General features: G+C 42.7%; 1 protein-coding gene across 17 annotated transcripts in view; it reads left to right on the plus strand.

Annotated features, from left to right (window-relative positions):
• The window catches only part of EPHB1 (EPH receptor B1), a 355581-nt gene that overhangs the window by 274914 nt on the left and 54454 nt on the right, over positions 1–26213 (plus strand). For 15 of the 17 annotated variants that reach the window (XM_082221749.1, XM_082221750.1, XM_082221754.1 and 12 more), the window contains 3 exons: positions 3426–3761; positions 20434–20615; positions 24416–24578. In XM_082221749.1, the coding sequence (XP_082077875.1) occupies positions 3426–3761; positions 20434–20615; positions 24416–24578 (681 nt within the window). The remainder of the gene's footprint in view (positions 1–3425; positions 3762–20433; positions 20616–24415; positions 24579–26213) is intronic. The other 2 variants (XM_082221752.1, XM_082221747.1) reach the window with 1 other exon arrangement.

Raw genomic sequence — 26213 nt, forward strand, 5'->3', positions numbered from 1 at the left:
GATAATTTTTATTATCAGCTCCATCCTCCCTAACCATTTCCACCCTGCCAAAGTGATTTCTTTGCGAAATCATTCAGCTACTACTATTCCATAAATTACCGTATTTTTTGCACCATAACACTCACTTTTTTCCTCCTAGAAAGTAAGGGGAAATGTCTGTGCGTGTTATGGAGGGAATGCCTACGGGTGGCATGCCTACGGATTTTCCTCCTCTAAAAACTATGTGCGTGTTATGGTTGGGTGCGTGTTATAGAGCGAAAAATACAGTAGTTTTTGATTGGACAGATTAATGCAAAACCCCATTTTTATTTTGCGCATGCATTGCACTTGTTGTGCAGTGAATCATGAGGTCTGCAGTTTCTCATTTGTGCAAACAAGTCATTCACGTGAATGTCTTTTCACTCAGAGTCATAATATACTGCACAAGTGAACGGAGAAGGATGTAGCCAAAGCTACCATTCTCCTCACATCAGAAACTTCCACTCACACCACAGCTTTCCCTCTCCTCTCCTCTCCTCTCCTCTCCTCTCCTCTCCTCTCCTCTCCTCTCCTCTCCTCTCCTCTCCTCTCCAGCTACCCATGGACCCTCCCAAACTGCCCCAGAGAGTAGGGGACCCTCCAGAACAGATTTTTGGGGCACATAAAGAGAGGAGAAGGTGAAGTCCAACTGCATGAGTGGATGGATCAAAAGCATTCCCACAGAAGCAAATGCCACATTGGCAGGAAAAAGTGATATCACAGGATTCTGTGCAATTTCTGGGGGATGATTTTGTCCAAGTGAATCAAAATATTATAGGAATATCGGTGGTGTTGAGCTTTGAGTTTGAAAATAAATATGGATGTTGCAATAATGTGTAACGCTCATAGATGTAATCATGACAACCATGAAACTTCCTTGTCCAGGGCTTGCCCAAAGCATGAATTGTTAGAACTCCAACATTAAGTTCCAGTTTTTGTTATGAGAATTTTTGTGGCAAGTCTGCCCAAGTCTGAATTCAGTTTTCTGGTTTAGAAAATAGTAGCACTGATCAGACTGAATAATTACAGTGTTTGTTTAATAGAGCTTGGCCCATTATGCTGTTTGCTTTGCCTGCAGCATGGCCACAGTGTTGACTCATTTTATTTGTCATTCCTTACAGCCCAGAGAGTTTTCTCTGTGGCACAACTGCCTGATCAGCATTCCCCTGTTATATATGTGTGTCTTTGATTACTCTTTCCACACTGTATTTGTTCTTATTGAATCTCCATTAATTGATTCCAACCCCATTTCCTCAACGTATAAAAACAGAGTTGCACTTAATTCCCCCGCCCCTGCAAAGCCACCATTCTCCTTCTCAGAATGGTGCTGCCTGCAATTTTGATATACGTACTCTGAACTGTGGCGTCCAAGTTGCTAATAAATAATAACTGCATAAAGAGCAGACACAGAAGGAGACCCTTGTAGGACCCCACTAAATACCCATCCTTTCAGCCTGACATATTGAACCATTAATAACTGCTCTTTGCTTCTGACATTTTCTGCTAGTCTGTCTGTTTTTATATCATGTGTGCTTTTCTGAGCCCTAACTATATCTTTCAAGGAATTCTTAAAATAAAATACTGTGTTACCTCTGTTCTCCCACCCCCCAAATGTGAGTGTTCAATAGCATGTGGTTGTGTGTAGATTTCCAGATGTATAAACTTGTAGCTTGAATTCTCATTGCAACTTAGTGGTACTATCAACTCAGCTTCAATGAGGATGGGTTGATGTTGCAATGGAAGTAGACCAAATTTTTTCGGTTCACAAAATGTCAGGACCAAGATTTGGAAATGGGGGTGGAGGGAAGCAGTGCTTGGAAATGTCAGAAAATAAAGGCTGCCTTGTATTACTCTGCTAGATGGTTGGCGTGGGCAAAGAGTGGACGTTATACCAGCCGAGGCCCCGTTGTGAATTGCCTGCACCAAATCTTTCAATACCTGTCACTGATTTGCTCCTCATAGTCTTATAGCAGCTTCTCCCACGTTGAAATGAGGAACAGTGCATGGCAAATAAGGAACAAACAACCAGATACACCTTATTTGCAGGGATACAATTTGTGTTTCTGGTTTGTGTTGTCTGAGTGGAGCACTAGGCATTTATAAAGACTATAGAAGGAGACGTGGGTTTCACCCACTCACCGACCAACAGCCATTCCACAGCTCCATTTTCTTTATCCTTTTGTCCCGTTCTTACCAACTGATCCAGTGACAGATCTTGCTGCTGTTAGCCTTCTCACATTTTGGAGCATGCCACTGTTGGTCTTTTGGTATAGCTTCAGCTCCAGTATGTGACTGGGAGCAGAGTTGGGGAAGGAGAAAACTCTTGAACTCTAAGTACACACTCTCCTTTCTCTCTTTAGAAAGGGTATTGTGACTATTTTCTATCCAGTTTCTTGAATATTTGCTACCAGAGTAACTTATGTGGCTCATGAGCCTCATCCTGGCCAGCCCTGTGTGTATATATAAAGCAGGATTTATATGGGTGAAGTCAGCAATATTTGGGGACACAAGAGATCTCAGCTGGAAGCTGGTTGTCAGATGGACCATTAAAACAAATCAAGGACCTCATAGAGCTGAGAGGACTGTGCTGTGTGACTTGATAGCCTCTGGCAACTATGGCCAAGTCCAACAGCCCATAAACCTTTAGTGAACTGGTGGGACTCATAATACTAAGGAGGGAAAGTGTGACAGCTTTAAAAATAGAGCCACATGTAAGATTCATTTTACAGAGCAGGACAGCTGAGTGCTATAATTTTGTAGAAATACTGTGGAAGGGACAAAAGGCCATCTATCTTAACCCCAGCAGCAATTTAAATAATACAGACTAAAGCATAACCTAAGCAGAGAAGAGAAGATGAAGGTGTCTGAAGAGCAAACAAGAATTAACCAAGAAGGGATACAACTTTCCCACTACTCTGTCTACTCCACACATTAGCCCAACCAAGCAGGGAGAAACTTCCAAATGTATTAGTCTGGTATCTGAGCCAAAAAAGGGATCATTACTAAGTAATCTGACTGAAGGGATACTGTTCTACATTTAAAGTAATCAGGGAGGTTCTGTGGGAGCCCAACATGCCAATCGGAGGATTTGGGGGTGGAGGAGAGAGAGATTTAGTAAGGTTTATTGAATTCATGTATCATTTCCCACAACAAAGAGTCCTAAAGTGATTAACAAGTTCATGCCATGTTGTGGGGGAGATGTTCAAGATCATTAGGAGTGGGGTGGAGAGCCTTCTTGGTCTAAGGGTCCTCAACGAAAGCACCACAATGGAAAATCATGAGGCATGCATTCATCCAGCTCTGGTGAGTCTGAATTCACTAATCTCTACATCTCAGCAAAAGTATACATTGTACCATGATCAGGCATTTAGTTGCATAGCCTTTATCTGCAAATTGCTTTTTAACAGGTGTTCCTTCAGGGCCTCGCAACGTGATCTCTATTGTCAATGAAACGTCAATTATACTAGAATGGCACCCACCCCGGGAGACGGGAGGTCGTGATGATGTGACCTACAACATTGTCTGCAAGAAGTGTCGGTCGGACCGCCGTAGCTGCTCCCGCTGTGATGACAATGTGGAGTTTGTGCCAAGGCAGCTGGGCCTCACGGAAACCCGGGTCTTTATCAGCAACCTGTGGGCCCATACGCCATATACCTTCGAGATCCAGGCTGTCAATGGAGTTTCCAACAAAAGCCCATTCCCACCGCAGCATGTCTCTGTGAACATCACCACCAATCAAGCTGGTAAGTGCCACAACAGCAGCTCAGAAACCTCATGTCTGGTTTTCTTGATATGCTCAGAGAAGAAAATCTAGATTGCTTTCAGATACTGTATTTCCTCAAAGGAAGTACCAACTGTTGGAAGAATCCCATCTTCCCAAACAGCATGATACTGCAATTTGAGTGGTGGTGTCATGATTCATACAGTGGGAGCACTACCTCGAGGGAAGTTGTAATCTGGATCCACTTTTTAGCCGAGTAACGACTGTGCAGATGGTGCACTAAACCAGTGTTTCCCAACCGGGGGGCCATACAGCCCCATGGGGGGGATATTCCAAAGGGGCTGCAGGTGAAAAATCACATAAATGGGGGGGGGCACAGCATGAGGCTAGGGGGCCACAGAGGGAAGTGGCAGATGGATCTCCCTTGGGAGGTTTAGGACTCTCCTTCCTTGGAGGTTTGTAAGCAGAGGTTGGATGGCCATCTGTCATGGATGCTTTAGCTGAGTTTCCTACATTGCAGGGGGTTGCACTAGACCAGCGGTTCTCAACCTGTGGGTCCCCAGATGTTGTTGGACTACAACTCCCATCATCCCTGACCACTGGTCATGCTGGCTAGGAATGATGGGAGTTGTAGTCCAACAACATCTGGGGACCCACAGGTTGAGAAACACCACACTAGACAGATGACCTGTGGGGTCCCTTCCAGCTCCATGATTCTATGTTTTTCTGCTTCAACAATATTTCATTATGTTCCGATCATTTTATGAATTGTATTCTGTATAAATTAAAAAAATAGTAAACAAAACATGTTCTATTTACAAAGAAAAGAAAACATTTAAATAGCTACCTTTCTACTGGTAGGACGGGGACGACGACATAGGCGTAGCCAGTATTTTTGTTAGGGGGGCAGGCTTTTGCTGGGGGGACAGAGACTCAGATATGTATTGATTTGTTACTTATTGGGGGGCATCTGCCCCCTGCCCCCCTTGGCTATGCCTAGGGGGGGGGGGGCACAGGAAGGAAACAAGGTCAGAAGGAGACCACAGTTGGAAAATTTGGGAAACATTGCACTAAGCAACAACAGCAACGATACATAGAAAGGCGCTTAATTGTCTTTGGAGTTTATCTCTTTAGACATTAATCCCCCCCCCCTGCAGAGTCGTGTTTAGTTACCAGGAACAAATCCTAGAGAAAATTATTACTGAATGTGACCTGTATTGGAAGGAAAGGGGGGGCACAAATAGGGGAAGTGGAGTAGGTAGCCAGATGGTGGTGGATCTGTGAAGGGTGTGAGCACGTGTCCCTGTGTTCTCTATGTGAGGTTAAGAAGAAGGGTGGGGAAGGGACAGCAACCAGGTGGTGACCCTGGCCTAAAGCTTAATGAAGGGAAGAATTGACAGTAGAAGGCAACAATAGATGACAATCTGTTTGGTTTCGTTACAGAAAGGGAATGGTAATTTCTGCTTTGTATGAAACACGTAAAATGGAAAGTCTTTGTTAACTCCACCCCGCTGGGAGAGTTCACAACAGAAACCTGGCGTAAATATTTTAGCGTCACATCTCCGGGGAATAAGAACTCTGTCAGGTTGTCATGTTAGGTTTGTGCCTGGATGTCGTTTCTATCTCTAATCAAGTCCAATCCAACCGACTACTTGTATCTATACTCTTTTGTCTGATATGTCTGCTTGCTGCTCCTCTCTCCCTCCATTTTGACATGTGCCCACCTGCCCATCTGCTCTTCTGCCCATCTGTGGCTGCCTCTCCTTGGACAGCGAGGGGCCTCAAGGTGGCCTCGGCAAGAGCAGGTCAAACACTCCTTTGGTCTATTGTCTCAGCTTTGATTCCCCAGAGCTCCATTCAACTCTACTCAGCCCATCCTCCTCCTCCTGCAAATTTCTCTTGCTTTATTATTCTGTTAGGTGTTGTTTCCTATGCTCCTTTTTTGTCCTGCCTGTCAGTCACTCTATTCCCCATCTGTGTATCCACTCATCTCTCCTTTCCCATTTCTGCCAGAAAGCCATGATTATTAAGAGTTGATATATTTGCATTGTATTCAGACATGCTCTGTAATTATCCAACTGAAGCGCATTTGCTTTCAGTGCATTATGGATGCGAACAATATTTGAAAGACCACAAACATAAAATAAATATTTGGCAGTTAGATGCAAGGTGTTAGCATTCAGCACTTGTTTAAGCAGGTTGAAATGGGGTGCCAAGCACTAGAGGCATTTAAAGGGAGGTTAATGGGAATGCACAGGCAGAATAGATTGTGCAGATTTGGCACTGACTCAGTCATTGATGCTTAACAATTTAGTTTTGCTGGCCTCTCTATTTTTGTGCCGCCGCTGACCTAAAAATGCAATATATTTCTAACTGCAAGAGTTACTGCCTAAGCAGACAATAACGGGGAAAGTGTGTTATTATAGGCAGCTGTATCTCCATACACCAACTTTGAATGGGAGTGTGCATTCCGAATCTACATGGGGCTTTATTAAAATCACGCATGAAAGAGTGGGGGGGGGGAGCAGACTCCAAGTAATGACAAATGATGGAGAAATTTGCATACTCCAAGTTCACAAAAAATAGTATTTATGTCAATTCTCTTCTCTTTAATTAGTCTAATTAAGCATTTCTTAACAGAAACAAACTTGGATGCCTTTCTCAGGTTCATAAGAACTAATCAGTACCCTTTTCTTAACCATCTGTCTGCCCATTCACCCATACATCCATCTCCACACTACTTTTCTTTTCATCTCTCTGTAACAGCTATCTCCCCATCTGTCCATCTAGCCATCCAAATAACCCTCCACCCCAATGAGTTCCTATTTAATTTCTTGTATCTTTAAGGCTCCCTTTTGTTAATGTGCAGAGCCTGGGTGCCTCTTTACATGGTCCTGAGAACTTTTGTAAGGCTCGCAGTTTTGCCCACTTGCCTGCCTGAAAGATTATTGCTGTGGGAAATGTTGCTAACTGACCCTATTCCCAGAGCGTTTAAGGCTGCAAAATATAAATACGTACAGCACACTGAATTTCGTGTGTGAGCAAGTTGTAATTGCAGGTCTAGACTCATGGTGTGTGCTTTAGGTTGGCTGGCTCTTGCTATAGGTCTGCTTGCTTTGAAGACTGCTTTCTCTCATATCCAGCGGACATCCAAGTTAAGAAAGAATGTCTTTTTCCACTTCTTCAAAAATTTTGTAATACAGTGATACTTCAGGTTAAGAACGTAACTCGTTCTGGAGGTCCGTTCTTAACCTGAAACTGTTCTTAACCTGAGGTACCACTTTAGCTAATGGGGCCTCCCGCTGCCGCCGCGCTGCCGCCGTGCGATTTCTGTTCTCGTCCTGAAGCAAAATTCTTAACCTGAGGTACTATTTCTGGGTTAGCGGAGTCTGTAACCTGAAGCATCTGTAACCTGAAGCGGCTGCAACCCGAGGTACCACTGGATTGACTTGAGCCAGTAAACAATTGCTACATCTTCCTATTTCAGATAAGCCCAGTTTTGTTATTTTGCTGAAAGATTCCCCCACAACCACCACACACATTCGACTCATGGGGTAGAATTTTCCCCAAATGCTCAGTGCTTACCCAATTTTACCCTGGTGGCAGTTATTTGTATTTATTATAGAGCCACTTTTAAAGAACAAAAATCTACTTCATAGCCCATTGTTCCGCTAGCAAAAAGAGGGCAGGATTATTTCAGTTTTTAAGTTTCATCCATTTACTGGCACTTGCTGAACCCTCCTTCCCCAGTGCCACTGAGTCGTCAGTGGTGAGTTGGCTGGTTTGCATCATGCATAAGCTGATGGCAGGGGATGAAAGTGTCAAACATAACTGCTAACACATCACTTCACATAGTTATATGTACTCAAACTCACATAAAGGTAAAGGTAAAGGTACCCGTGCCCGAACGGGCCAGTCTTGACAGACTCTGGGGTTTGTGCGCCCATCTCACATCTATAGGCCGGGGGCCAGCGCTGTCCGCAGACACTTCCGGGTCACGTGGCCAGCGTGACAAGCTGCATCTGGCGAGCCAGCGCAGCACATGGAAACGCCGTTTACCTTCCCGCTGGTAAGCGGTACCTATTTATCTACTTGCACCCGGGGGTGCTTTCGAACTGCTTGGTTGGCAGGCGCTGGGACCGAGCGACGGGAGCGCACCCCGCCGCGGGGATTCGAACCGCCGACCTTTCGATCGGCAAGCCCTAGGCGCTGAGGCTTTTACCCACAGTGCCACCCACGTCCCCAAACTCACATACATGAATACAAAATCAAATAGTTCTGCTCATTCTATAAGCATCCCAACTACAGTATACGATGGCACTTAGAAGCTTCTCCTGTAATTTTTGGTGCTGCAAAAAAGTACTATTTCAGGCTCTGGAAAGGGCACAATCATCAAACATCTACAAGGAATAGTTACTATATGAAGTGTGGAGTAGAATAAGATGATCCTGGCATTTCTAGGATACATACACACACACAAATGTGTGGATGCAATTTATACTACTTTGCCTTTCATTGAGAAGAAAATCTGTCCTTATAGCTTGATGACATTAATTTATTGGCCAAGCTGACCACTTCAAAAGCTAGAATTTAAAATGCTATCCCTCCATGTATTGAATTGCCAAGTTGGCTGCTCACTTGTGAAAAAGACTCCTAACTCTTCTTTGACCATTTTCACATATTGCTGTTCTGAAGCACAAAACGTAGAGATGGAATTGACAAAAGAATCGTGCCTTAGCTAGACACACCTGTCCGTTCCCCTGAAGACCAGTCAACCACTATATAGTCACAAGATATCACTTCACCTGCTGGATGTGAGAAGGTTTAATTTCACATAGGGAAACTTTCAAAACAGGTTTGTAATAAGAGAAAGGAAGGCGCTTTCCCCATAAATAGCACAAGGTGCCAGTGTGCGTGTTAAATATCACAATATTAGCCCAAACCCCTGTGATAAAAATACCTCATTTGTTAAGGAAGGTGTCAGCAACATCGGATACCAAGTGTGTCCCATGCTGCAGTAGGGGTCCCCTCGCCAGTCTCTGGAGACTCCTTGTCCTGCAGCTGCAAACCCAGGAGCCAGTACTATCTGCTGTTAGAAAGTTTTTTATTTAAAAAAGAAAATTCAGAAAGATTATCGTTTCTCAAAGTGGCCAGTAACCTTTGTAAAAGTAAAATGGAGTCAAAACACACTAGTCATCTGGGGTTTGAGCACTATTCTGAGCCAGTCGTTCCCAGTGGAATTAGGAGGGGGCTAATCAGATGAGTGATCTTTCATAGGCCGTATAGTCATTTGTTTCATTTTTTTATTTCCCGCTACCTTCCTATCTCTATCCCATTTTGTTTACTTTGCTCATTTGGTAGTCAAAAGAATATAATCCTAGTGGGAAATGTCTAAACTGGTAATCTTTGTTTGTTTCCTGAGTTCTAAGTTTATCTTACTATTAAATATGTGGATCTCATTCTTCTTTACAGGAGATATTAATTATATTTTGCTGGTAACACCAGATGCCTGGGCTGATCTTTACATAAAATATTAAGGAGGTCTGGAAGCCTTCCAGGAGATGTTCAGGATAAAGACTTGCACGAGGGTCAATAAAGTTTGCTATATCCATTATGCCAACTTTGCTGAACTACAGAAATAAATCATAGAAAAAGTTCAGCTTGGCACACACACCATTTCAGGCTTTCCATGGGATCTGGCTGCCCCTGTGATAACAGGATGCTAGACTAGATAGGTGTACTGGTACTTGGTGTGATCCAGCAGACTTCTTAAATTTTTATGATCTCAACCTTGTTCTGGGAGCAAAGATAAACACACTGGTAGAGCTGTGCTGAAGGCATTTGCTGTGCTGAGGCCAAGGGTGAGTCTCAGTGAGGACTACAAGGCAGTCTGAACTCTGTGCCTTTGAATGCACCAAATCTGAGGTGTAGAATCAGACTGTTAAAGCTGGGAAGCCACTAAACAATTATTGTGTTTTTAAGAGATTTGCATTGTGAGTCACTTTGAGTTCATCTGGTGAGGGGAAAGTGGGATATAAGCTTTCAAAGTAAATAATAAAAGCATAATTGGTGTTTCTATCATTGATGAAATTGATATTTATTCAGGTGAAAACTAATCCAAGCATGATTCATTCTACATAAGATGCCCTTGCGTTTATGCAAACTGAGTTCTTTATAGAAATGTAGGGTAATTTATCAGAGCTTCCAAGAACATATGATCAGCTTCCAGTTTGCAAGATTCCTCACATGCACCCCAGTGCTAACAGGGTGAGAAATCTCTTTCTCAAGATTCCTCTTTTGAACTTCCGTCTGTGTGGTTTTGTAAAGACGTTTCCGCTTCAGATTAATTCTTTCCCTTTGTGCAATGATGCTGGGCAATCCATCTGAACAAGCAATGATGAGGAGGCCTCACTACTACCGCCCGCCCACCTGCACACCAATTTGATGCCGATCATCTTTGCAGCATTATCCATGTTAAACAGGCAGGAGCACCAGGGGGGGTTTGTGAATGTGGCAATTAACAAAACAGCAATCAAGCTAAGTGTTTAATTTCAGAAAATTATCATCTTCTCTGAGCGGATGTGGAGAGATAAAAAAATAAAAAACCCAGGATTAAATGTGCTGTGTAAACAAAGGCAATGCTGGACTGTCAACATCACCCACTGGAAAGAATAAGCAGCACCTCACTAAGTGAATTCCTGAACACTCACCCGAAGCAGGAAGCATAAAAATAAGAGCTGAGCACACACATCCACTCAAACCCTGTTCTGAAATGATTCGTCATTTTTCAGTCTTTTCCTCTCTTTCAATTTTGAGGAGGGGTGTTGGAGGTTTATTGGGGGGGTGGCGTGGATGTCTGTCAAAATAAATTGGAGTCTCTGCCTGCGGATGGCAGGCAAAGCCAAGCCAAATATAGCAAGGAAGACTAAGCATGTTGATGAACTAGAGAAAGATGCGAGAAAAAGGGAGATGCTACCACCAAAGAAGCCCCAAGGGGTCCTTGGTAGGAGATGGATTACATCACCAGCATCAAACAGGGATGAGAAAGAAATTTGGTTCACTTTGCACTTTAATGAAGTGAAATGCAGCTGCCCTTCCAACATCTGCACTTTTCCGAATTTTGGAACACAGTTCTCAAACAACAAAAAATGGGCGTGTTAGGGGAAAGTGTGCATTAGAGTGCTTATATTAGTGAAAAGAAAACACAAAAATGCATCATGTTGGGGAAAAGTGGCATACAAAAATGTTTATGTTGGGGGAAATTCACACCAAAATTCTGATAAATATTTGTGAGCACTTTTAATAATTTTAAAATAAAAAATTCACAAAGAGATGCAGAAATGTGGCAAGCTGTGCTTAAGATTGGAAATATATATATATATATATATATGAAACCCCCACTTTCAGGGGTGCAGCATTTGTACCCCCACATACAAGACAGTGGAGACAAGGATCAAGTTAGGTAGCTGGCAGAAAAGTGGGAAGAATGTTAAAACTGTTTCACCTCCTCTGAAATATTTTGGTAGCATTATTCTCCCCTAGCCCTCTGAAATCCATTTCCTCATTTGAGTGCCAGTTTAACCACACCAAAACAATTGATTTTTTGGGTGGGGAATCTGCCTTCAGGTGTTTCATTACAACCATAAGCTAATCTGAAGAATGTTTTCTGTGGTTTGCAATAGATTGTTTGTAATAGATTTGTAGGTGTCACATACTGGCAATTCCAATGTGATGTGTTGTGTGCAGATCAGCCTTCCACAAGCTGGTGTCCTTCAGATATTTTGGACTACAACATCATCCCCAGCTAATGGGAGATGTAGTCCAGCACAACTGGAAGGCACCAATGTGGGGCAGCTTGGTCTACACTCTGAAGTTAGATGTAACTTGATGTGACATGGGAGATCAGTGTTTAGGAGCTCCTTGCTGTTTTTAAGAAAGCCTTAAATACCAGCTGTGGGAGGATGATTAATAGTAATAAAAACATGTGTTGTTTCCTGCCTGTGGCTCCCCAAAGTGGCTTCTAAGCAATAAAAGACAAAACAAATTAAAATATACCAATGCTATTTGCAGTGTAATATTGTAATGTATGACATCATATTAATGCAATGTGCAACATCAGATTGCTGTGTAAATGAATGGCTGAGGCATTCACATCCTTGATCATTCAGAGGGATTGGCCATTCTCATGGCAACTGTTCTCCCACTCCAAGCTTGGGGAAAAGGTACAGATGCCATCAGATGCATTTATTACTACATGGAGAAATAGCAGGTTGAATGGTATTCCAACTGGGGAAATGACTCAGGGAGGAAGGGATAACTCTTACACTCACCCCACCCTGCTCTTTCCCCAATACCATGGTCTTGATCTGATTTCCACCCACCCCAATAGAGCTGGTTGGATTGTTTGTAAACCACCAGAGATCCCAGTCACAGATCTCTCATGTCCCATCCTTGGACCAAGGAGATCTGGGTTCAGTTGACCATGAAGCTCCCTGAATGTAATGAGAGTTTGAAAAGATAGTGCTTGACTGAGCTCATTTGCCTATGGAGCTGGCTCTCTTCTCTTTCGTCCCTCTGTTATCTCTGATTAAAAAGATTTTGCAACTTCTTCCAAAAGCTGTGAACAGAGATAAAAACATCTATGCTCCACCTCTCCATATGCTCAAGGCTGGTTTCAATAATTTTTTTAAAAAAATAGTTTTACAAAGCCTAACACATTTTGGCAACAGAGAAATCTAGACCATTAACACCCCCCCAGCAATTATGATGCCTCTATAAATACCACCAGCAGCTACCTCAAATATGAGGCAAAGTGTAACACCTGCCTTTCAGGAGTGAAGATTTCACATAAAGAGAAACTGGTCCTAAGATAGGAACATTTGTGATGCTATTGTTTCTAGTTTTAACAGAGTAGTAGTAGGAAAACAAAATTGACCATGTCACTCTTAAGAAGATTGCAAGTGGTGACAGAACAGATTCCCCTCAGCTTGATTCAGAATCAGGGCATAGTATTATAGGCCGTGTTTTGTGTTGCCTCTGAGCTCTGTACTCTTAATCACAGCTCAGTTCAAGCTATGACCAGAAAGGGGGAGGGGTACTTTAAGACTGAGGAGAGCTATGGGCAGGCCAGGGGAAGTTGCAAAGGGCACAGGAAAAAAGGACCTGTGCAATCCTCAAGCCTGGGATTTCTGTCCCAGGTCACATAATACATTATGTAAAGATGTTTCTGTGTTCTCACCTTAGCCTCTATTTCCTTGACCTTTTCAATTTGAGTCTAGTCCCAAAGCTTTCCTCCCAGAAGGCTTTGTGCTAAATGCAAGTTAGATGAATGGCAGCCACCAAGCCACATCATTTCATAGTTCAATAACATTGTTAATTTCAAGATGAAAATCAGTGAAAGGAATTTCTGAAGCCTTCTTTGAAGCCTTTTCCCCAGCTGCTTCTTCAAGCTTATTTTTTGACTCCAGAGGAACTCAGTTAAAGAAGGTTGCAGGGAGAAAAACAATAATGTCCCTTCTCGCTCACTGCTGCTCTGCCCACTCACTACCTGGTAGGACTTACCATTTTACAACTATTTGTATTCCTGATTTCATCCAGTCCAAGCCAGCATGGCCAATGGTCAGGGATGATGAGAACTATAGGGATGAAGGACCACAGGTTCTCCATCCTTGTTTAATTGTATATGCTCCAATCCCATACTGCTCTGGGTGTTTGCCCTGCATATTTGCAGAATCTGCATTCATTTGTATGAGTTGTAATCCAAACTTTACACTGCTGCCTGTAAAGATTTATGGAGTGGTGGGCCCCCTCCCGCATCTGTAGCCATTGGCCCAATGCTATTATACAACAGCTGTAAAATCAGCTTGGGATCCAGCAGATCCCAGGCCATCTCAGCCCCTCACAAGCCAACCTCTCTCTCTCTCTCTCTCTCTCTCTCTCTCTCTCTCTTATTATATTTATTGCAAAAAACATACTACACAAACAGACAAAAACAATACCACAATGACAACTAAATATTAATTGACTATATATCATCTAACATCACACACGTTTTTGACTTCTGATTTACCTCATTGTGCTTTCTAAATATTCTGAAGCCATACACACTTCCTGTTACATCTATTACATATCAAGAATTTTTTTTACGTTTATAATTTTCTTCAATATTCAAGATTCAATCTATACCTGTCAGGAGATTTGCCTTTTCACAATATTGTTTTAAATATTCTTTAAATATTACCCATTCTTTGCTCACTTTCTGATTTTAGTGTCCTCTTATTCTCCCAGTCATTTTCACAAGTTCCAGGTATTCTATCATCTTCACCTGCCAGTGAAGCTTTGTAGGAATTAAGTCACCTTTCCAATTGGAAATTATATCGGCCACCCTCACTCTCACCTGTATGTTTGGCAGGTGCAAGGGGGAGTGCTACATTGACTGGGTGAGAAGCACATCAGGGTGGCAGTGGGAGGCTGACTTAACTGGGATTAATGAAGGGAAAAGGGATGCTTCCACACAACCTAGCACACATCCCTCAATCCCAGAACGAGGGGGTTCGGCTTGCTCCGTAAGACACCTCTCCAGAGGTGGGATATTAAAACAGGATGTTTAGCACTGTTTTCATGCAATTAGGATTCACCAGCATCCAGGGACTTCTTTTGATCCTCAAGGAGGCTGCCTGCAAATTTTGTATTTAGATTCCATTTTGAGCACCTCATTCTATAGTACATTAGAGTTATCAGCATCATTGTTACTTATATAAAACATCGCTCTACGTTCTGGTGGAGAGGTGATTGACTGTCGGTAAGCAGCATTGTTCTGTGCACCATTAAATTAAGAGGCTGGCACCACTGCTCACCAGGGACTTAAGGGGCAGTGAGTTCCAGAGGCATGTATAGGGAAGAACATTTAGAAGACTCTGAGGATTAGTCTCTGCAGAGCCCTCACCACATGCATCAGTGGGCTTTAAAATGAGACACTTTGATGTCTCAGGAGGACCAGACAGGAAATTAACTTGTTTAATGAAGCGCAAGTTATATTGCCTTGGTTCTGTGTGGACTCCCATCCCCAGCAGGGATTCGAAAATAAATGCAGGAGGCAGATTCACGGATGACGTCAGTGATTCTCCAGGACTCTGACTCAGAGCAATGCGGACTCCCATCTGGCACATATGTTTCGAGAAGAGATTCCTACTTTGCCACCGTTCAGCTGGTTGTCAGCTTGAATCAGATAAAAGTATTTCTTTTGGAGGGGTGTTTTTTTTAGTTCACTCTTCATTTTTAGCTCACTCTTCATTGAAATCAACCCCCAGTATCCTATCTGTTTCTTTGTTAACAAATTGTGCTAAAAACAATTGTACCCTACAAAGAAATCACAGGCATGGCATCCCTTCCCTTCGGTTTCCCCCAGGACTCTTTGGGGAAGCCGTGACTGTTAAAGTGGTAGATGTGCTTTAACTGTATGGTGTGGATGTGACCTTTTGTCTCCTGAGATACGGGCAAAAGCAGGTCTGGGAAGACATGGCTGGGGTTACAGCGGAAAAGTGGTCAGTGAGCGGGGAAGGGTTATGTACAGGACACATACTTGTTTGCCATTTATCCTGCATGTATTTCCCCATCTCTCCTCCAGCACAGACATAGCACATAACTTCCAGGAAGCCCTCAAGTATGGCATGTAGGCAACAGCTTCTCCTTATTTGTGCCACAGAAACCTGTATTCAGAGATATACTGCCTCTGAACATGGAGACTATAATGACTAAGAAAGGTGGCTAGACCTCTCTGCTATACCTTTGTCTAATTCATCTAATTATCTGGGCGTGGGGGCACCACACAGAATAAGTTCATCAAGAGCTATTAGTCACAAGAGCTATATTGCCTCCAGTATCAGAGAAAGTAGGTTTCTGAATACTAGTTGCTGGGGAACATTGCACTTATGTCCTTCTTGTGGGCTTCCCAAGGGTATCTGGCTGCCTACTGAACAGACTAAATAGACCTTTGGTCTGAACCAACAAGACTCTTCTTATGCTACGTTCTTGTATCCTCTTGTAGCAAATTCTTTAAGCTAAGTATGAGTTGTGTGAAGAAGTACTTTGTTTTGTTTGCTCTGGTCCTATTGACAATCTGATATCAGTGGGCAGCTGGCGTCTAAAATTTTATTGGGATAAAAAAATCAGTCTATTCACTTTCTGCACACCATGCACAACCTCTATCACGATCCCCTTAGTTGTCATTTTTCTAAACTTAAAAATTCCCCAGATTCCTTTGGCCTTTTCTCACAGGGTTCTTTAACCCCTTGATCATTTTGCTTGCCTATTTTGCACCTTTTCTAGCTCTAGGATATATATTTTTGGAGATCAGATAGCATAACAGTGTTCTTGAGGAGGTTGCATTATACGTAAGTTTATAAAGAGGCATTGCAAGATTTGTTATTTTTATTTTCAATCAATTTCTTAGTGATTTCTTTACATAGAATTTGTCTTGCTGCTGTTTCACACTATTGATGCTTTCAGTGAGCTGTAAGAGATACCAAGAGGCAAGGCTAGTTCATAGCCCAATTGACACATGTTAGGTATTACTGATTTAAATGGCTACACTGTTCCCCACCAACTTCCTGCCTGGAAGTTTTATATAACCTTCCGCAGTAGAGTATTGCAAACTGGCTCTCATAATCAATTGGTGTGCAATGCGGAATTTGCCACGTAATGTCGCAGTCATATGATTGCTTCACCATCTGTCCCAACTCACAACTCAACTTATTTTTTACTACGCTCTAAGAATGTTACTGCACCACAGAGCAACAATTATTTTTATTATCGTGTAGGAGTACTAGTCGTGGTAGTAGTAGTTTAGGAATATTTTTAACCTGTCCCTCATTGACAAGCCATCCCATGGTGGGTGTATAATAAAACTATTTAAAAAGTAAAAGAGTGTCACCAAAATATCATAAAGGAAAGTCTGATAAAAACCAATAGCAACCATAGCAGCTATAAAACAGCAATAGTAACACAATTGGAAAAGAACACTGTATTCTTGCCCAGAAAATGCCTATGTGAATAGATGGGTTTTCTGTTGGTGATCGAAACTCATGAGAGTCAGCAGCAGCAGCCATACATCAAAGGACAGGGTGTTCCATAATGGGGGTGCCAAAATTGTGAAGTTCCTTTCCCAGGTAGTTGCACAGCAGATCATATTTGGGAGATATTGGTTGATATTGGGAGAGTGGGGCAGGAGCTGACTCTTCAAGTATTTCAGTTCCAAATTGTATGGGGCCTTACAATTCATCACAAACACCTTGAGTTTGGTTCGGCCACACATTGACAGCCAATGCCACTCTTTCAGCTGTTAAGTGGTGGTGCTGTTAGGTTGATCAACGCATTGCATTTTGTACGAGCTGCAACTTCCAGACTTGAAACAGGCTGAAATATTATGTCCCATGGTAAATTGGTCATACAACTGTCTCACCAAATACCAGACGGTGTGCACAGACCCATTCAAACCTTGCTCAACACACTATTTTGGGTTTTCTGAATTGGTCTTGAGTTGAGAGACAAAGAACAAGTGAAATAAAGCTGAACCACAATTATTATTTAGTAAGCTATGTAATGAGGAGATGGAGCCAAAACTGGGTTCTCAATTTTTGCCCCCCACAAATGGGCTGTCATTGCTCCTGCTTGTCAAGGGCAGGTCACATTGCAGATGACTGCAGGGACCCCACACTGCAGTCACCTTCCGTGCAATCCTTTCTTGACAATTGCTTTGCCAAGAGCAAAGGGTCCAGCCACACTATTCATAGTGCTGCATATTAGCTGCAACAGCCATTTTATAAATGGCAATATGCACCTCAAGACCGCTGTGCCATCTTGCTAGGGGTGGATTGTGTGTACAGAATATCCCCTTTAACTGACTGGCCTCTTGGCTACTTTTAAGCATGCAATCTGCCAAGCAATGCCCAGCAGAAACCCCCCTGTCTCTTTTCAGAAAAAAATGTGACCTCCCCCACACCTGCCCCCATTTCACTGTGAAGAAGAACCCTTCCAAAAATCCATTGCAGCCTTAGAAGTGCCTTTGCCATTGTTCATGTGATGGGGAGGCTAAGGAGAGCAAGTTGTGCTGGCTTCATAGTGAGTGAAAAATATTTTTCCGAATTTGCTTGTTCATTTGCAGATGGGCCTGTGTCGCTTGCCTTTGATAAAGAGTCCCGAGGAATTTTAAGTTCTAATTAAAAATAACTAGCCTTTTTAAATATTAAAACTTTATTATTTACCGACTGTTCCCATTTCATTCCTCTCGCTGCAATAATGTTCTTCAAACAGCAATTAAATATGAGGAAACTTTATCACCATGGCAAAGGGAAGGCAGTATTGCTTTGAAAGCAAGCTCCATTGTAAGCACGCTTGCTAAATGGAGGGGGTGGTGAGACTCTTGATGCATGCCTTCTCCAAGAGCATGGATTCTAAATCTTCCCCAACCGGGTGCCCTCCATATGTTTCACTCCCATCCACTCTGTACTTGCTAGGAGTCCTGGGATTTACAGTCCAAAACATCTTGAGGGCACCCGGTTGGGAACAGCTGTTCTAAATTAGGAAAGGCTAGTTCTTTCATGGAGAATAATCTGCACAGCCTGAGCTAAATTGGAAAGAAAGGTCTATTAGATCCTCCTTAACCCCACTGGGCTACGGGAAAAAGTCTGCTGCCATTTATCTTTAATTTGACTTCCTATGATGGGGAGGAAAGGGCTGTAAAGTAGTTATAGGAAAACGATACAAAAAGACTAAGTCTATACCCATCCCTGTTTTGTCAACACTAACATCACTTCTGAGGTTGCATTCTGAGATTTCCCCAGCTTCTTTTCAAGCAGCCTCTCCTCCTGCCTAATGAGTTTGCGAGAAGCGGGAATAGAGAGGGAAAATAAGAATTGTCAAGGGATCATCTAGTCCAATCCCTTGTAATGCAGCAAAATGTAGGACTTGAACTCCCAACCATGAGATTAAGAGTCTCATGCTCAACTCTTTTAAACTATTGTTTTGGCAAAGAAAGACTATATAGAGTATGGTAGAAATCCATGTGCTTTTGAGGATGGGGCTTGACTCTGTCACGTGTTTTGTAAATATATTATTGTTTGTGTTTAATTAGTCTGGCTTTTCTGAAAAAAGCAAACTGAGTGGCTCAGACATGTGGACTCTCAATAAAGAGGTGGTCCAATGTGAACAAAGCTTGATGGGGTCGGAATAACCAAATTCTGTGTGTAAATCTGTTTGAAATGGATTCCTCCTCTATCTCTAGTCAGAGTGGCTGGAGTAACTACTAGAAGTGGAAGTTAACTAGGGATGAGGGAGAAATCTACTCAATTTTCACTTCCCAAAACAATACACAAACTGAATGACAAGCATCATTTGAAATTTGCACTTTTCCAGATTTTGCACTGCCATTCACCAGTAAAAAATCTGTACAAAAATGCACACATTGGTGAAAGTAAAACACAGAAATGCATTATATTAGAGGGAAATGCTTTGAAGAAATGTGTATATTAGGAACGTTACATACCAAAAATGTTTATATTAGAATAAATTTGCATTAAAATGTTCATACAGTTCCATGAGGGCTTTAAAAAAAATAGCAGACTGAGGTGGAAATGTGGAGAAATAAATTTAAGATTGTAAAAATGAGAAGTTGAGGAAAAAACTGAAATTGGCAGATTCACTGATCCGCACAAGCAGAAATCTGAGAGGAGGAGGGTAAATTCCATGAGGCACTGAATGAAGAAGAATAAGCAAAGAGTCATGTGCATAAAGGCCATGAGGAAAGTTGGGGGCTGAGAAAAAGTTGGGGAAGGCAGTAAGGGGCAAGAGAAAAGATGGGGAAATATGACCTATGTCCATATCTTAGGAAGGTAAACTTAGGAATGGAGACTTGGAGTAGGCAGAGGTCCAAGTCTTGATTAAAGGGTCAGAGAGACATCAGGAATCAAAGGTAAAAGGGACCTGCTGGAAGAAAAGCAGAGGAACAGAAGCTGAAGGATCATAGATGAGGTGGAGGAATGGGACAACGAGAAATCCAAAAGCACAGCTTCTGAAAATAGGTGCAGTTCTTGTGAGAAAAGGAGGTCTCCCCTCTTTGCAGGTTGTGGATACATCCTAATGAGCAAGTGGCCTTGTGTATTGTGGGCAGGAATTTCACATATTGCTTTAAAATAGCCTTCTATGGAAATAGCCTTCTAAGGGTGCAACTTACCTTGCTCCTGATGAAACACCTCTGAAATATTATTCTTGTACAGCTTCCATTCAACTCATCGGAAGCATTTTTGGCCTCTTGAAGATAAAAACTAATGGTCATTCATTCATTAATTCATTTGGTGGTTTATTTGTATGCTGCTTTCCCACAAGATAGTGGACAGAGCAGCTGAACAACAAGAAACATAACAGGTCTGCGTAGTCAACATAGAATTCTACACACTAATTGTTCTAGTGCAGAAATGTATTTTTTCTTGTGTGTCGAAATACTCCATGTAATTGCATTGGACTGTATTATTATTTCATGTAATATTCATTCTCCTCCTTCACCCTCACTGCCCCTTCGACTTCACCCTGATCCCACCCTGATGTTTTATTTCTACCACCTCTTCAGAATGCTCTCATCCTCCTTCCCCTAGGTTAATTTTCACTTTTCTTGCACTTCCTGTTCCCTCCTTTCTCCGTAGCTCCCTCCACAGTTCCCATCATGCACCAGGTAAGTGCCAGCATGAGGAGCATCACACTGTCATGGCCTCAGCCGGAACAGCCCAATGGCATCATCCTGGACTATGAGATCCGTTACTATGAGAAGGTGAGCCGGATCTGCATCCCCGAGATTAGCAGCACTATGGGCGCAAGACCATCCACCGTAAGCCTGAATGTGTTTGAGGAAGGGGAGTTGGGATGGGCCATTATTGATTTCGGAGTCTGGTGTTGTTTTTTCATGTTGTGGTTGTGCAGTATTGGCTTGATTCAAAGCCTAGTTGAAGTCAATGGGGAGACACTCTGTGACAGCCGTGCGATTTTTGAAGTAGGCTCTTTCCTCAGTATTAATATTTCTGGAAAACCTATATCAGATTTGTAGACCAAACCTTCAACATTTGAGGTGGGCAAGATGGGGTTAGCTGTCCTTCATATTGACCTTCACCAGAATGAATTCCTATTACTTCTCTACATTCCAGCATTTTAATGCAAAACTACTTAATTTGCACTTTCTAAAACAACACACAAAGCAAAACTCAGCAATCCATTGGCATGCACACTTCTCCAAATTTTGTGATCCAGATCTCCAACCAAGAAATGTGTCCCAAAATGTGTATATTGGGGATAAATGTATATTAAAATGCATATTTAAAAGTAAAAAATATATATGACAAATCACTATTTCAGGCAGAAACGTGGAGAACGGAATTTCAGATGGGGGGGGGATGTATGAGAAACTTAAATAGACAGATTCACTTAGCCGCAATTGGTTCTAATCATATTGTCAATATAAACTCTTTCCGTACATACAACACTCCCACCTGTGGATATCTCCTTACGGGCTTTGTACCACCTGGCTGCAAAGAGTTCACAGGACACAGTTGCTTTAGTACATTATTTCACAGCTTACTAGGAACTTCTCCATGCCCAATCTTTACATTCTCACTATGGCTCCAGTCCTACCCACGTTAAATCAAATGTACCCCGCTTAGCTCAGCTTCTGTTGCCTGTTGCTTGCCTGAACCATAAGCAGCAGCAGAGAAGGAATTCCTGTCCCAAGCGTCACTAAACCGTTCAGCCCCACTGCTGCAGAAAATCTTGAAAATAATAGTTAACTGAAAGCAGGGACTCCCCGTTGATTTCTGCTTGCTTGCTGTGTACACTTGTTTCATTTCCTCATGTTATTGAAATATCATTGTTTCAAGTGACTAATAGCTTGCTAGGAGTGACAATCTGCACACTGAGCTAGACTTGGTGATGTATAGTGAGTGCTTTGCCAACTCTGTGCCACTCTCCTGTGCCTGTATTATCTTCCTGAAGTTCTCTGCCTCTCAAGCCCCTCATATCCCAGAGATGACTCTTGTTTTATTACCTTGTAAAAGTTGGATAGATGTAACCCAGCACAGATTGCTGCAGATTGGACTAAGAACCTGCTCTGCCCATGAGTCCCTGAGGTACAGTAAATGATATCAAATGCCAGATTGTCAGGAAGCACTTGTCAATTGCGGTGCTACTGTGCAGACCATGCATGGTATTGTTTATGAGTGCAGGTCTACCTGAAATGGGAGGTGGCGGCAGCTTTGGACCTCGACGAGTTCCCATGTTTATATTAGACCCACCTGCCTAAGTATCTGACTGCTCAGAGGGAAGTGAAGTAGTCTAGAAGAAAAAGGGAGACAGGGCAAATGAGTTTCATGATTTGGATTCAAAACTGAGGATATGCTATAGCTACATAGGGTCTTGATAATTGAGTGTCAAGCTGAACACAGGGTGGTCAGATGAAAAAGAGGACATGCAGCTGCACTTGTCGCATCAACTACACCTGCTGAAATTCCCTCTTCTAGACAACTATTAAAGTGCCAGAGACTTGTCCTCTTTTTCCATCTCACCACCCTAAGCAAATTGGAATTGGACACCAGGGAGTCCCAAATTCAAGCACTGGGCACTATGGTAGCCTTGGGCAACTTACTGATTTTCACCTTCAGTTTTCTATCTGTCAAATGAATATCTGGGAAGTGAAGTGTAAGAAATAGCATATGACAATCTCCAGGCCACGAAATTGGATAGAGTTGCATTCTTTCTTCAGGCCCCATTGTCACAGAGACAATGGATAGTGACGGCTCTCTGTGCCTGATGCGCACTTCACAGACCGACCCAGTGTGTGAGTACGTTGGAGTGGGCTGTTAAACTGGAATCTCATCTATACCATCCCACGCACACCACAGCAGAGCTGGGGCAAAAAAGCAGGGACTGGAAGGAGAATTTGATGAAATGCTAACACTGTGTTTTTGACTCACAAGTTTTCAGCAAGGCTTGATAAAAGCCTAACAGCCAAATCATATATTATAGTATCATATATTATATTATATTATAGGTCATGCCACCTCTTTTGAGAGAGGAAAAACATGGAGTCCAGCGATTTAATAGGAAGATATTTAGGATACAACAGTTGTGTTTGAATTCTGATATTCAATTTTTATTCCAAATCTCCTATTTTAGTTAATCATATATCAATAGGAGTCACAGACTTTCATTTGCACGTACATGTCAAATTGCTCAGAAATACAATGCTTGATGCAGTGTGTGCACTTCATAGTCTGTAAACGGTTGAGTTTGAGGAGGGATGTTCTGTGTTTGATTGTTGATGGTTGTTTTGCATGTACAAGTTACCACTTCATATTTATATTCCTGCAAGTGAGGAACATGCATGTGTAAATTCAGCTGCAATCGCTGCCCATTTGGGAGAGATGGTAGGCTAACTAAATTAAGAACTGTATAGTGGGTACTAAGAATGGAAAGCCTCTCCAACTTTTTGTACAATAAATATTACCCATATTTTTACCCAGCAAATCACCTTCACTCCAAGTTGCACGGTGAAAATGCATTCACTGTGCAGTATATTGTACCTTTCCCAAGAAGTGGGGAAATTGGTTACATCAGTAGCAAATGGTGTGGTGTTGCACTGCCATTTGCCTGGTCTCTGTCACATCACTGCTGTTTACTGGGAGGTAGCGAAGGGGAGGCAAGGTGGTACTTAAATTGGCACAGTAGAAATGCACCAGCACAGTCAATCTGGGGCTCCTGCCAGTGTGCTTGCATTGTGGCCACCTCCCTCCTCCAGCTCCCAAGAAGTAGCAGTGATGACACTGACCAGACGTCAAGTGAGTGGTGCTGCTCCACCACACTGTCCACTACTGGATTGCCCAGCTGTTGCAGGTACCTCTTTGCTACCTTTTGTGATAGAATCAGTGATCTGTGCTGTAACTCGCTCCCCTATAAGCCTTCACTATTTGGTGAGGTCTTTTTGTTTGCTTGCTTGCTTGCTTGCTTGTTTTAAACGTCTGTGAACCCTCTACACATACAGGTACAGTGGTACCTCGGGTTACGAACTTAATTCATTCCGGAGCTCCATTCTTAAACCAAAACCGTTCTTAACGTGAGGTGTGCTTTTGCTAATGGGGCTTTTTGCTGCCGCCACACCGCAGGGTTGCGATTTCCATTCTCATCCTGGGGCAAAGTTCACAACCTGAGGTACTACTTCCAGGTTAGCGGAGTTTGTAACCTGAAGTGTTTGTAACCCAAGGTACCACTGTATGTTCATTTCATCATTTTTGAATGGAGTGAATCTGCCTTTTTGATTACGTGTAAATGGTGCATCACACCATTGTTATTGAAAAGGGGTCAGTGGAAGTCAATATGTAGCTGTGATTACAAAACAGTCATCAACATCATCAACCCACTGCTTTCCATGCACCGGGCCTAACAGGAAGCTTGCCAAATGTCAGTGGTTGCACGTTGTTCCTTGGCCCTGTTGAGGGAGAAATACAAGGAAGATGTTTGATGTTGCCTTTTGTTGCCATCTTAACTTTAAGAAGCCGTTGGCACAAAAGTACACCTTGGAAATAAGATCCCCAAAATATAACTTTTACTCATATGTTTCTCTCTTCTATTTGCTGTTCCCTGAAGGACCACAATGAGTACAATTCCTCCATGGCGAAGAGCCAGACCAACACGGCACGGATTGATGGGCTGCGACCAGGGATGGTGTATGTGGTACAGGTTCGGGCTCGGACAGTGGCTGGCTATGGGAAATACAGTGGAAAAATGTGCTTCCAAACCTTAACGGATGGTAAGTGTAACAAAAAAAGGAGGGGGGGAGCAGAGAGGGAACTGAGAAAGGAACAGAGGGAAGGAGGTTGCACTCTGTCGAGCCTCTAAGCTATAATTGGATTAAATCAACTTGTCTCTCCAAACCCTTGCCTCCCAGTGGGGCAGTGTGGAGAGAGACTGGTGATTTAGAGAGATGTTTGATTAATTGCCAGCTGGAGGATTAATCTGACTGAAATCTCTTATCTCTGTTTTTACCCTGACCATGCAAGCGATTCCCCGCCCAACTGCATATGAATGGGTTTTCAGTGTTTGCATGCAAGCTAGGGAGGGATCAGATTGACCTCTGTTGGTCAGAGTAGTGGCCCAGTATTCTGTATCCAGCAGTGGGTAGTATTCTGCATAATATATGATTTATACATGAGTGTGGTGTGCTATCCCTCATTGTTCACACCCAACATGTAAATCTGTAGTTCTAGGAAATAAGCACCTATGGTGGTATAATAAAATTAGATTTTGTTTGAAGTTATAGGAAGTTGAGAAATAAACTGAATGTAAACATTCAGAGCCTGGCTGTATTTGCCAGTATCCTTTGATTGTATAACACTGCACCACCTTCCAAGGTCTAACTGCAACAGTCACAAGTTCATTTTTGAATTTCAGAAGAAACAGAGACAGGTCCGTGTACATTAGTTTAAGGTTTGTAGATTAAATCTGTTAACTTAAGCACAATAGCCCAACACTCTACCAACAAGCAGCCAATTAAAAGTGCATAAAAGAGAGTACAGTGGTACCTCGGGTTACATATGCTTCAGGTTACAGATGCTTCAGGTTACAGACTCCGCCAACCCAGAAATAGTACCTCAGGTTAAAAGCTTTTCTTCAGGATGAGAACAGAAATTGCGCAGCAGTGGTGCAGCGGCAGCAGGAGGCCCCATTAGCTAAAGTGGTGCTTCAGGTTAAGAACAGTTTCAGGTTAAGAATGGACCTCCGGAACAAATTAAGTACTTAACCCGAGGTACCACTGTATACATATGCACTCTTGAATTTACTCTGGTGGCCAGTCCTTCCTCTCGCTGCACTAGAGAATGTGTGGGACCTTCCTCCAAAAAGCAGGCCTAGAAAAAGTCCAGAGGAAATTGTGCATAATTGGAAGAACTCTGTGATAAAGATTAGCTCTCCAGCTGTAGGCAAAGTATCTTCCTTGGCACTCGCCACCACTGTGGAATCAGACCAGAGGCATCATCTTTCTCTACCACTGAGGGTTTTCTGTATATGTTGTGTCAAACATGGCCACTACTTTGACCCCAATAGCCTGCAAGAATTAGCATGCAGGGGTTTGAAAACTTAGACTTGCTTTCTCTAGAATGAGCAGTAAACAGATAAGCTCATGACCACAGCCTTGTGCAGGTATGGCACATAAACAGGAAATTAACCCAATCAGGAGGCATGGAGCAGGCCCCACCCCCAATGTGCCCATGTGTGCCAGCCCTTACCCCTCTGTTTCTGTGCTGAACAGGGAAGAACTGAAGAGGATTATCCACCTTGCAGTCATTTGAATGCAAATAGAACCCTACACACGATTAGGAACTGTGATAAAGTTCTATGGTCCTGTTTTCTATTATTACCATACTAAATAAGTATTAGTGTTCAAGAT

This window comes from Podarcis vaucheri (genome assembly GCF_965113315.1).
Source record: "Podarcis vaucheri genome assembly, chromosome: 5".
In the NCBI taxonomy this organism is placed as follows: domain Eukaryota; kingdom Metazoa; phylum Chordata; class Lepidosauria; order Squamata; family Lacertidae; genus Podarcis; species Podarcis vaucheri.